This window comes from Pristiophorus japonicus, chromosome 13, assembly GCF_044704955.1.
Source record: "Pristiophorus japonicus isolate sPriJap1 chromosome 13, sPriJap1.hap1, whole genome shotgun sequence".
In the NCBI taxonomy this organism is placed as follows: domain Eukaryota; kingdom Metazoa; phylum Chordata; class Chondrichthyes; family Pristiophoridae; genus Pristiophorus; species Pristiophorus japonicus.
In genome coordinates, this window is record NC_091989.1 from 46503685 (window position 1) to 46517461 (window position 13777).

Below are 13777 nucleotides of genomic sequence, written 5' to 3' on the forward strand. Positions count from 1 at the left end.
AAACTACGAAATGTGACTTATTATTGCAAGTTTTGCACAAATTAAGGTATCGCAGTGATTTATTTGCACCTGGCTCAAAAAATGAATTTGGCATCCTGGAACATTTGTACCACCCTGGAAAGTTTAAGTTGCTCCTTCAAGCACTGCATTCTGTTAAGGGAGACTTGACTATGGCTAATTTGCCCTTTATAACTGCTATCAAAATTATTTTTATGATTACAAAAATGTTGTAATGAAAAAAAATGTAATTACGATATAATCTAACCTAGTTACAATATAATCTAAGATTTCAGATCCAAAGCATGGTGACAGACTGCCTTCAATAATGGCATCTGACCCAGAATGCCTCAACCATTGACAGTAAGAAAGGGTAGTCAGAAAATGGATATTTTGCCTCAAAGGACCAAAAGTATCACAAATATTCAGAACAAATTAGTTGTGAACAGGATCTGCACTTTAAAAAAAAATCCAACATGAATTTATTGATCTTCATTCAGGATCCTTCACCTATCCTCCTGAATTTGGGGCAGTGGTGTGTAGTATTTTCTACCTTTTTGCAGAGCTAAGAAGGACTGCTCCTTTAACTTGTTCCCACAAGGTTACCATCTGGTGGACTAATGAAGTGAATCAAGACGCTCGGAGAAAAAAAAAAGCTTTTACCCAATTAGAATGCAAAACAACTGAAAGAACGAGTAGATTTACCAACCCTTCTGTAGATCAGCATGAGGACACATTGTAGGTTATTGCTATCAAATTTAACATGTACCCTGTATATTTATTTACAACTGCTTTAATGTGATAGTTGAACTGAAGTAACCCAATTTATGTAGGTACAGCTTGAAAAAATATCACCTAGGACAACATACTGTATAAAGATAATGCTCATTTAGGACTCGAATTATTATAGTTCTTACAGCAATACTTAACATTGTAACGTGATATGTAGAAATTTAAACCCTTCTTGCCAATTTGTGAAAAGCTGAATGGAGATTTAAGACACGAGTTTTCTATCAGCTTCAAAATCAAAATTTAGTACAAAATGAGCAATAGTGTTTTGATTACAAAGGTTTCAATCTATTTGGGAAGCTTATTACAAACTAGACAACTATCAAAAGGAAAATCAGTTTCTTTAATATACTTTTTAATTTTAGTTTCCAGAGCCTTTAACACGACTGACATGTGCTCAGTTATTTTGCCAGACAATTCAGCTGATAAACAGTTCAATTCATTTATTGCAATAAATATCTGGAGAATATGTTTGAATGGGTTGCATTATCTGAAGTAAAGCAATTAATTAAAGCTAGTCACAGAACCATGGAAATTAGCATTTCATGGAAGAATCTTTTTTTTTAAAAAAGGACAAGAGAGGCAACCTCAAAGCTCCCTGCCAGTGTCTGCAACAGTGAACTAAAATTGCCCTGTAAAATTATCATTTAGCTGAATTGTTAAAGATGGTATAATATTTTCAGAGTCCACAATTAATTAGATTTACCACACAAATGATTTCAGCACTCATGATAGGGCTGGGATGCACAACGGCACAAAGCTGAATGCCAAAAGGCATCCATAAAGTCAACGTGACTTCCTGTAGAATTAAAACAACCATTGAATTTAATTCAAACTGAATGCTGACTGGTTATCTTGTGCAGCCATTACTCTTCCAACAAAAAATTGCCTTGAAGTTTGATTATACTGCTTTAATAAAAAGTAATGAAACTTGCTCATGCTCTAGCAGCTCCCCTTAAATGACACACAACACTGATCTTGCAAAGGGCACAATGCTCTAAGTTGATTGAGGATGACACTTCATTTCCAAAAGGCCACCAAGCTGTCATGGTGACTAGTCAACTTGATACTGGCCATTACATTTGCACAGGTTTTTTTACCAAGCAGTCTTAACACATTGTTGTTCTACTCAACGTGAATTCAAGAATGGATCAGACTTACCATCGATCCGGCTAACAAGCTCCTGTAATGCTTTTACTTTCCTCTGAATCCCAGGCTGTGCAAAAGTGTAGTTGTCCTTGAAAGCAAAGAGTTTTTCAATGAGACATGATTTATTTGGACTCGAAGCCCTTACAGAGATACAGGTTTCCATACATTCAACAAAAACTTGCTTTTCTATAACTTCTGTCACATGGAAGACCATTTCAAAGCACTTGACAAAAGAGAGAAGATGTCATTGATCAGGAAAAGGAAAAAAAAGTAGGGTCAGGATTTTTAAAGGAAGAAAAAGTGCTATCAAGAGAAGGTGGCATTCATCGGAGTTCCAAAGAGTAGGGACTTGGTTAGTAAAAGAGTTACATATCTATGGCAAAGTAGAGGGAGCAGGGATTGAGCAGTAACCTAGTACGCTTAACATCCGTAAGACAAAGGTCCTCCACCAGCCTACCCTACGTCGCACAGCACTGCCCCCATTCATCAAGATTCATGGCGCGGCCCTCAAAAACGTGGACCACTTCCATACCTCGGGAGCCCCTTGTCAACAAAGGCAGACATTGATGCGGAGATTCATCAGCGCCTCCAGTGCGCCAGTGCAGCCTTTGGCTGCCTGAGGAAAAGAGTGTTCAAAGACCAGGCCCTCAAACCTACCACCAAGCTCATGGTCTACATGTCTGTAGTAATTCCCGCCCTCCTGTATGGATCAGAGGCATAGGCCATGTACAGAAGACACCTCAAGTCGCTGGAGATATACCACCAACGATGTCTCCGCAAGATCCTGCAAATCCCCTGGGAGGACAGATGCACCAACATCAGTGTCCTCGCCCAAGCTAGCATCCCCAGCATTGAAGCACGAACCACACTCGATCAGCTTCGCTGGGCAGGCCACTTAGTTCGATGCCAGACACAAGACTCCCCAAGCAATTGCGCTACGCAGAGTTCCTTCGTGGCAACTGAGTCAAAGGTGGGCAGCGGAAACATTACAAGATCACTCTCAAAGCCTCCCTGGTGAAGTGCAACATCACCACTGACACCTGGGAGACCTTGGCCGAAGACCGCCCTAGGTGGAGAAAGTGCATCCGGAGGGCGCTGAGCTCTTTGAATCTCAACGCTGCGAGCGTGAAGAAGTCAGGCGCAGGCAGCGGAAAGAGCGTGCGGCAAATCAGTCCCACCCCCACTTCCCCCGACGAATGTCTGTCCCACCTGTGACAGGTTCTGTGGCTCTCGTGTTGGACTGTTCAGCCACCAAAGAAACTCACTTTAGGAGTGGAAGCAAGTCTTCCTCGATTCCAAGGGACTGCCTATGATGATGAGTGATACATGTGTATTTGTGTCAATATTGCTTACGAAGGAATATGTCATAAAGCATTCAGCTAATGAAGGAAAATAGCTATTGAAATGACTCATTAAAGAACTGGACAATTCAATTCTTCCTTTGCTGGCAGCTTCGAATTAAAAAAAAACTGATCTGAAGATGCTATTATACACAATAATAGTTCCAAGCCTGAGCCATAAAAACAACAATGGAGTGGTCAAACATATTTTGGGATGGCCACTTCTTTTGTTATACTTAGACTGAATGGTCGGCTGAAAGTTTGTCTGATGTGGGGAATCAGGCCCGAATCTGTTGAATCAAAGCTCATCACACCGCCACAATACAAAAATAATTTACAATATTAACTTTACAGTTAATTTTAGGAAGCATATCTTCTGAAGGAGATGAAAAGCACTCACTAAACCCCTATTACAACTGGCACTAGATAATTAGCACTGCAATCACTCCAGTCAGTATATCTGATACCAACAGGGCAGAAACACCGTATCACTAAAGAGAAATGCATGTGAGAATGTGTACCGTTTTATTAATAATGGTGCCTGCTTATCTACAAGGATTATGCAAAATGCAATCCTTTAAATTGATGGTGTAGGTTAGTATACAATATAACAGGAAAAATAGCATAACACGTATCAATATCTTTGTAGGATGAGAATGCATTCTATATAATAGAGCTGAACACATGGTTTATGTTAGGTAGTTAGGATTCCGCGGGGAATGCCAAGTAACCAGGAGGTGCCAGGTTAATGCAATTTACTTAGCATCAAAGGGTTTGTGCAAGAACTATATATTTTTTTATTCATTCACGGGATATGGGTGTCGCTGGCCATCCATAATTGCCCAAGTGGCTTGCCACTTCAGAGGGCAGTTAAGAGTCAATCACATTGCTGTGGGTCTGGAGTCACATATAGGCCAACCCAGGAAAGAACTGCAGATTTCCTTCCATAAAGGACATTAGTGAACCAGATGGGTTTTTACAACGATCCGGTATTTTCATGGTCATCATTAGAGACTAGCTTTTTATTAATTCCAGATTTATTTAACTGAATTTAAATTCCCCAGCTGCCATAGTCGAATTTGAACTCACGTCTCCGGATTACTAGTCCAGGTCTCTCGATTGCTAGTCCAGAAACATTACCACTATGCTACAATTCCCCCAGAAACTATAGCTAATTTGGAGCCAATATGTCTATGTTTCAACTGTTATCATTGCATTAAAGTGAGATATATATAACCATGCAAAATTGTATCGTTATAGCTACATAACCAAAGCCCACATTCCAGTGAGAATGGAGTGTATGTGGTGCGACATTGTCATGTACTATTGTAGTAGTTTAATCTTAGAATTGGTAGGTTTAGAGCAAGTCATCTGGCATTGTCCATCAGGTGTATAATAAGCTCACTTTCAGTAGTTCTTTGTTATTCCATGTTGAGAACTCGCCTGGATTGTAATTAGAGTTAAAGGCAGACCCCGAAGAATATCTTACATGCAAGTGAAAAGATGTATAACTTGTACTTTGTTGATATTAATAAAACCAGCAAGTTGATTTATTCAACATCCAAAACTATATCATTTGGCTTAATCTACTCAGTTGATCTTGCAGATAGCTCTAACGCTGTTTAAAAAAAAACTTGCCATTCAACATAATGGCCAAATATAACCCATCATCTGACCAAGGGTCATTTGACTCGAAACGTTAACTGTTTCTCTCCACAGATGCTGCCTGACCCGCTGAGATTTCCAGCATTTTCTGTTTTTATTTCAAATCTCAGCATCCGCAGTATTTTGCTTTTTTATAAGGCGGTTATCGCCACTGCCTTCTCAAGAACAACTAGGAATGGGCACTAAATGCTGGCCTTGCGAGCGATGCCCATATCCCAAGAATGAAGTTTTAAAAATCTCTAAGGAAGCACCTAATTGCCGTTCGGCAATTTCCCTGGGTGACTGAAACAATTCACTACATGGGGCAATTATAAGTTTGAGCACCTAGCCCACCACACCACGCCACAGCATATTGCAATGATAATAATAATAATAAATAAAATACTGATGCAAAAGATTTTCAAAATTACAAAGAAAATTTTGTGTAAACAAAATATTCAAGCACAGGTGGAAGTGACTTTGTAAACAGTTTTGTTTGAGAGAACATGCATATGCATTTGGAAACATTAACCACGCAAACAATATGCAGTGGTAGAAGGTCGATATATTTGTAATAAATGGTAGTGTTTAAATTCTGTAAGAACAGGATCAAAATGTTTAACTGTTTTGGTGGAAAATATACTTCAAATGCATTTCAGCAACATGGCCATAATTTGTCATGAGATTGCCACTGCAATAATAATCGACTGTCCAGAGTTAGATTCAGAACTTTACTGTTTAACATGTGAACATTAATCAAAATCAATAAGTGATCTAAATAAAGCATTAAATGTCCAAGTCATCTCTCCCAGAAAAAAATTTATTATCTCATGGAGGGTACATTTAAAAAAAAAATTACATTTCAAATTAAAGTCCGTTAAGTACATACTCTTAAAATTTATAATTTTTTAGAACCCCAAATTTCCAGAATGTCAAAGCTTTATCTATTGAATAAATTCAGGATTATTTCCCGTACCTGTCATGCCACTCTTACCGAAGTAAATTCCAGATTACATCACAGCTTCAGGTTTCTAGAGAAGTGTGTTCAACTTTCTCCATCAGATTTTTTTTCTTTTACACAAGTAGTGTACAAGATGGACATGACATTTCAAACCCATCAATATTCTACACTGTAAAAGATTCCTTAACTTTGCACATCTTCAACAGTAAATATATTGGTTAAAATAGACTACATAACGTGTGCATCTAAATATACAGAGATCGTTTTTTTGTCGTCAACTTCCTGGCAGGACAGTAATACAGCAGATAGTAACTTTCACATGTGGCACTATCCAATTCAATCCCCAAGCATTCATATTCTTCACTGTAAGGTCACTAATTCCACCTGTCCATCATCACAGAGTTACAGATGTGATAAACTGCTCAGACAATTTTATATTATGTGGTGAAATACTATGACTTGCTTTGTCTACCAAAATAATTAGTACGCCAAAATTGATGTTAACTTCTTTAAAAGCACAATAAAAGACCACCAAAAAGCTCAATTTGTGATTACCACACTTACACAACATGAACATTAATGACTTAATTACTAGTATATCAGGAATGTTCCGTTTGAAGTCTTATATCATAGAGATCAATGTGGTAACCACTGTTCTCAACCCTTTCCAATATTTTTGTACAAAGGATAGATTACTTTCTGGATTAAAGAAGGCTTCTGTGTATTCCTCACTCGATATGCCTAATGAATATATCAAAATTGTGCAGAAATCATCTATAAATTTAAGATAATTACTTGGTGCAACTCACTTATTCCATTAAATCTGCTGTCCAAATATTGGACATTACACAGTAGTCACAGTTATTTTAAATCACTGTTCTCCTCTTAAGTTTTCACATGAAGCTAGAATACTTGGTAAACAAAACTCTCTTTTTAAATGTAATGAAATGCTGACAATTGCATAGTGTTCATCAAATGCTTTTTTTTGTGCGATAAAAAAAAAACTGAACTGAGGATTGAGCAACATTTAACACCAAGATTTTTTTTTAAACTGTTATGACTTTAAATGCTTGCACGGTAAACTACTCAGCCCATTGTGTCTCAATTCCTTCCAAGATAACATCTGCTCTACAATTGCCAATGAGCACAATTTTTATGCGATAAGCTGACATTATCAAACAGTATGGGTATGGATAGTGTCTGCCTAGAACAACTGAATTACAATAGCTCCAAGCTGTGCTTGGCTCATGAAAACAGTATTGAATGAGCTTTATTGCTAGCCGGCTGATAAAACAGAACATGGCCAGCACTGCTTTGGAATACAAACAGCAGTTGCTGACTGGCAAGTGAATATCATAATTACAAATTAGAGTTACTGAGAGTTAAGTATTCAATACAAGTCATATCAGAGTGAAAGTGAATGTCTAATCATGGAAGTACAGGAATGTTGTGCTTGAGATTGTTTGATGCAAGACAGAGGGGCTGGGGTGTAAGGTGTAATGGGCAACACAAAATGGAATGCTTATCATCACTGTTTCGCAAAGATCGTGAAGCGATTCCAATGAAATATAAAGAAGCACTTCTTCCTTTTAAATTTTTTGTTTGCTCCAATTGCAAGATATTCACCTGAGGGAATTGACTGTATCAAGGAGCTTATCCAAGATTCCTTTCTTGCACATCTAATTTATTACGTTACAACAATTTCTTCTATATAGCGTCTTTCATGCAAAAAAATGTCCCAAGGCACCTCACAGATGCAATCAAAAAGTAAATGTTCAGACAAAGAAGGCGATATTCGAAGAGGTGTGCAAAAGCTTGGTCAAAGAGACTTGTTTTAAGGAGTGTCTGAAAGGAGGAGACACAGAAGGTGGAGAGGCAGAGGGGCTTTTGGGAAGGAATTCCAGGGATTGGGACCTCAGGGGTTGAAGGCACAGCCATCTACAGTGGGCTAACGGGAGAAGGACTGCACAAGAGGCCAGAGTTGGAGGAATAGTGGGAGGGGAGGGGGGGGGGGGTGTGGCTGTACAGTTGGAGAAGGTTCTCTGAATACATACAAAATTACTTATTTCAAAAAAAGCAACAATCCACATCCTCAAAACACACACATCAGTGACCTTCCATGCATCATAAAGATCAGGAGTGTGACTATTCGCCATCCTTCAGAGCTGCTGTCTTTCGGATGAATCATTTAACCGAGGCTGCATCTATCCTCGCGGGTGGAGAAATAGATTCCATGGCACTAATCAAAGAAGAGCAGGTAAATTTTCCAGGTCAGTATTTATCCCACAACCAATATCATAAGATTACTTGGTCATGTATCTCACTGCAGTTTGTGGGACCCTGCTGAGTGCAAGTTGGCTGCCACATTCTGCTACATTACAACAGTACCTATATGTCAAAAAGTACTTCATCGGCTGTAAAGCACTTTTGGATGTCCTGCGGTCGTGACATGCGCTATTAAAAGCAAGTTATTTATTTATCTTCTAAGAAAATGGGCAATGAATGTAATCCACATCCCATAATTGAGTAAAAAGACAAAAAGATGATACTTGATTATAAGAAAGCCATTAAAGATGAAGGCAAAAGTTAAATTAACTATGTGCCAATGGGGCACACATTTATCAAGTGTGGGAAGAAATGCTTATATGACTGCAGGATGCAAACTCTTCAATATGCAAATGTTGATTTCTCTGATATATAATTAAAACATATATATTTTGTTTTATTCAGAAAAGGGATACTTTTAACCAAATAGTGGATGCATTGGTGGTCATTTTCCAACATTCTATAGACTCTGGATAAGTTCCTATAGACTGGAGGGTAGCTAATGTAACCCCACTTTTTAAAAAAGGAGGGAGAGAGAAAATAGGGAATTATAGACCGGTCAACCTGACATCGGTGGTGAGGAAAATGTTGGAATCAATTATTAAAGATGTAATAGCAGCGCATTTGGAAAGCAGTGACAGGATCGGACCAAGTCGGCATGGATTTCATGCTTGACAAATCTTCTCGAATTTTTTGAGAATGTAACTAGTAGAGTGGACAGGGGGAGCCAGTGGATGTGGTGTATTTAGACTTTCAAAAGGTTTTTGACAAGGTCCCACATAAGAGATTAGTGTGCAAAATTAAAACACATGGTATTGGGGGTAATGTATTGGCGTGGATAGAGAACTGGTTGGCAGACAGGAAGCAAAGAGTAGGAATAAACGGGTCCTTTTCAGAATGGCAGGCAGTGACAAGTGGGGTACCGCAAGGTTCAGTGCTGGGACCCCAGATATTTACAATATACATTAATGATGTAGACGAAGGAATTGAATGTAATATCTACAAGTTTGCAGATGACACTAAGCTGTTAGGCGGATGCCAAGAGGCTGCAGTGTGACTTGGACACGTTAGGTGCATGGGCAAATACATAGCAGATGCAGTAAAATGTAGATAAATGTGAGGTTATCCACTTTGGTGGCAAAAACAGGAAGGCAGATTATCTGAATGGTGACAGATTAGGAAAAGGGGAGGTGCAACGAGACCTGGGTGTCATGGTACATCAGTCATTGAAAGTTGGCATGCAGGTACAGCAGACGGTGAAGGCGGCAAATGGCATGTTGGCCTTCATAGCAAGAGGAACTGAGTATAGGAGCAGGGAGGTCTTACTGCAGTTGTCCAGGGCCTTGGTGAGGCCTCACCTGGAATATTGTGTTCAGTTTTGGTCTCATAATCTGAGGCAAGACTGAATAAAGGTTGGATCGACTCAGCTTATAGTCACTGGGATTTAGAAGAATGGGAGGGGATCTCATAAAAACATAAAATTCTGACAGGATTGGACAGGTTAGATGCAGGAAGAATGTTCCCGATTTTGGGGAAGTCCAGAACCAGGGGTCACAGTCTAAGGATAAGGGGTAAGCCATTTAGGACCGAGATGAGGAGAAACTTCTTCACTCAAGAGAATTGCGAACCTGTGGAATTTTCGACCACAGAAAATTGTTGAGGCCAGTTCGTTAGATATATTCAAAATGGAGTTAGATGTGGCCCTTACAGCTAAGGGGATCAAGGGGTATGGAGAGAAAGCAGGAATGGGGCACTGAAGTTGCATGATCAGCCATGATCATATTGAATGGTGGTGCAGGCTCGGAGGACCGAATGGCCTAGTCCAGCACCTATTTTCTATGTTTCTCATCTTTCTGATAAAAACCAGGAGGAAGTTGAAACTCTAAGATGTGATATTTAAGAAGTTACTAAAGGACTGAAAAGCACGCCTGTCAATACCTTCCATAGAGTTACTCATATAGTATAAAACGCAATTATCTCTCATGACAAATGGATGAGAAAATATGACAGACAGTAGAATGGACACTCTTGAATTAAAATAATACTGGTTTTCTGACCACTGCTGTTCCCTCCCCAGGACCACCACCCCATCCGCCAGTCCCACCACCTCCGCCACCACCTACTACAGGTTAAACCTCCCTTATCTGGAACCCTCAGGACCTGGCTTGTTCTGGATAAGGGATTTTTCTGGACGAGGGGTGATCACATTAAATTGGATGGTACAGGTATTGAGCAAGGGGATATCGGGGCTGGCTGGCTTGGGGCTTGGGGCTTGGAGTGCGGCAGGGAGATAATGGGGGCAGTGGATCGCGGGGTCAGGTCAGCGATTGTGGGAGTCGGCAGCGAGAAAGGACTTCAATTTATTCATGTCGGAGTTCTGCGCGTACGCCACCCGGTGGCCGGGAATGGTTCCGTATGAGGGGTGGTTCCGGATTAGGGAGTTCCGGATAAGGGAGGTTCAACCTGTAAAACCAAAACAATGTTACAAAGTCTATTTTTAATCGCAATTATCACAAATTAGAAATTGCATATTAAGTTCAATTGTTTTATGTTTTCTATAGCATCATCCAAAACAGGAAAACTACTGCGAAAGATGGTTTTATACTTCATTTCCAATGCATTTATTCAAGAAAACAAAATATTGAGAATTCATGACATATTCAACTATTGGTTGCATTTGTATTGTACACCAAAGAACATTTTGACCATTGTATTTGCAGGGGCAAGGCCATGGAAGGAGTTGAACACAAGGATGAGAACTTTAAAATTGTGGTGTTGCTGGACCAAGCGCAAATGTAGGTCAGAGCATGGGGTGATGGGTGAAAGGAACTTGGTGCAACATAGGATATGGCAGAAAGTTTTGGTTAAGATTCAGTTTAGAGGGTGGACTGTAGGAGGTTGGCTAATGAGGTTGGAATAGTCGAGTTTGGAGGTAACAAAGCCATAGATGAAGGTTTCAGCAGCAGATGGGCTGAGGCAGGGTCAGAGACGGACAATTTTACACAACTGGATGCAAGCTGTCTTGGTGATCGGGAGGATATGGAGTCAGAAACTTTGCTTGGGGTCAAATAGGCTGCGAACCGTCTGGTTCAGCATCAGACAATGGCCAGGGAAGAGGGTTAAATTGGTGGCTAGAGAACAAAGGCAGTGACTGATCTTCCCAATATTTAATTCATGCAATATGAACACAATTTCTCATCATGTAATATGATATTCTATGATTCAAATTTGAGGATGGAGTAGTAAAAATAATTTTACAATGATATTTATTTAATTATTCTGATAACTGAACATGCAAATAATATCCTTTCACCATAATTAGGTCCAAATTGTGCCTGAAGGAAATATTATTGCACCACTTAAGAAATAAAGCATATTCTCTATGTGCCAAAAATATTAGTTTTGCTCCAGAAGGTAACTCACTGGCAAGATTGATCAGCGTTGTACAAAGTTTCGGGAAGGAGCCAGCAACAAGAAAACTGTTCAGTTGTCCAATACATTGGCAGCAAAATGTAGAATTGGATTGCATTGACATTTAGAGCATGCAATGGCATCATCAATGAATGTAATTGGGCTTGTTCTCATTTAGAAACTCAGACTCAAGTCAGATATATACTCAATCACTCACGGCCATAACAATGAAGGGATGTCCATTAGCCAATGTGTAAAAAAGGAAAAGAACTGAAAGGAAAGTTATCAATAAAGCAAGCTCGAAGAACAGCACCTCATCTTTCATTTAAGCACTTTGGGCCCAAGTTTCCACACGATAAAAAACGGGCGCCCCTCCGAGCTGGGCGCCCGTTTTTCGCGCCTAAAACGGCACCGGAAAAAAAACGCGCGATTCTGAAGCGCCCAGCAGCTCCTTGTCTGTTTGGCGCGGCGCCCAGGGGGGGGCGGAGCCTACACTCGCGCCGATTTTGTAAGTGGGAAGGGGCGGGTACCATTTAAATTAGTTTTTTTCCTGCCGGCAACGCTGCGCGTGCGCGTTGAAGCGTTCGCGCACGCGCAGTGTGAAGGAAATATTGGCACTCGGCCATTTTTGTAGTTCTTTGCAGCTGTTTAATTTTTGAACATTTTTTAATAAAAGCACATTGCCATCAGCACTGAGAAGGCTGCAGGAAGCCTCAGAAAGTTGAGGCAGCCGTTTCCCTCCCCCTCCCCGCCCGCCGTCGGGAACGAACGGCTTTCTCCTCCCCCCCCCCCCCCCCGCGGGAACGAGCGGCTTTCTCCTCCCCCCCCCCCCCCCCCGCGGGAACGAGCGGCTTTCTCCTCCCCCCCCCCCCCCCCGCGGGAACGAATGGCTTTCTCCTCCCCCCCCCCCCCCCCGCGGGAACGAACGCCTGCAGCATTCTCCCTGGCTGAAGCACTTTCACACAGGTAGGAAGATGGTTTATTTAATCTTTTCTTTGCTTATAAATGTTTATTCAGGTTGGATTTATTTGTATAATATTTGTAGAAGTATAAATAAGGATTTATTATAGAATTTAATGACTTCCCTTCCCCCCCCACCCCCCCCCCCACCTCGTTCTGGACGCCTAATTTGTAACCTGCGCCTGATTTTTTAATGTGTAGACAAGGTTTTTTCAGTTCTACAAAAATCTTCACTTGCTCCATTCTAACTTAGTTTGGAGTACGTTTTTCCTGTGGAAACTTTGAAATCAGGCGTCAGTGGCCGGACACGCCCCCTCTTGAAGAAAAAATTCTGTTCCAAAGTGGAACTGTTCTACCTGACTAGAACTGCAGAAAAAAAAATGTGGAGAATTGCGATTTCTAAGATAGTCCGTTCTCCACCAGTTGCTCCTAAAAATCAGGCGCAAATCATGTGGAAACTTGGGCCCTTTATTGCCTTCTGGACTCAACATCGAGTTCAACAATTTCAGTCTATAACCTCTGCCCATATTTGACTCCCTTCCCTCCTTTTTTTCTGTAAAACTCCCCCCCTGCTCCCCCAACCCCCACTATGTAATTTTGTTCTCTGTCTCCCATGGTAGCTGGTAATTATTCTGCCATTCACACCCGATCAAGACTAAACTTTTGTCTCTCTAATCTCTCCTATCTTCCACCCTTTCACAGACCTTCCTTTTTGTTCTATCTTCCCCTCCCCCTTTCAGTGCTCCTTAAGAATCTGTTCATTTCAAACATTCGACAGTTGTGATAAAGGGTCAACCACCTGAAATGTTAACTCTGTTTTTCTCTCCTGGCCCGCTGAGATTTCAAGCATTTTCTGTTTTTATTTCAGATTCCAGTATTTTATAAGAACATAAGAATTAGGAACAGGAGTAGGCCATCTAGCCCCTCGAGCCTGCTCCGCCATTCAACAAGATCATGGCTGATCTGGCCGTGGACTCAGCTCCACTTACCCGCCCGATCCCCATTGTAAAGGGACGTAGGTAGACTAAGTGCGCAGAACCATGGCGGAGGGAGTTCAATGTCGGGAAGTAAGAGGTCATCGACTTTGGATCTGAGAAAGACCAATCGGAATTTCTTCTTTAAACAGTGAGAGACTATGGGCCCAAGTTTCCACATGATAAAAAACGGGCGCCCCTCCGAGCTGGGCGCCCGTTTTTCGCGC

General features: G+C 40.8%; 1 protein-coding gene across 1 annotated transcript in view; it reads right to left on the reverse strand.

The window, feature by feature from the left end:
• The window catches only part of tbc1d22a (TBC1 domain family, member 22a), a 294045-nt gene that overhangs the window by 20656 nt on the left and 259612 nt on the right, over positions 1–13777 (reverse strand). Inside the window, exon 11 of the mRNA XM_070896745.1 lies at positions 1948–2023. Coding sequence (XP_070752846.1) covers positions 1948–2023 — 76 coding nt within the window. The remainder of the gene's footprint in view (positions 1–1947; positions 2024–13777) is intronic.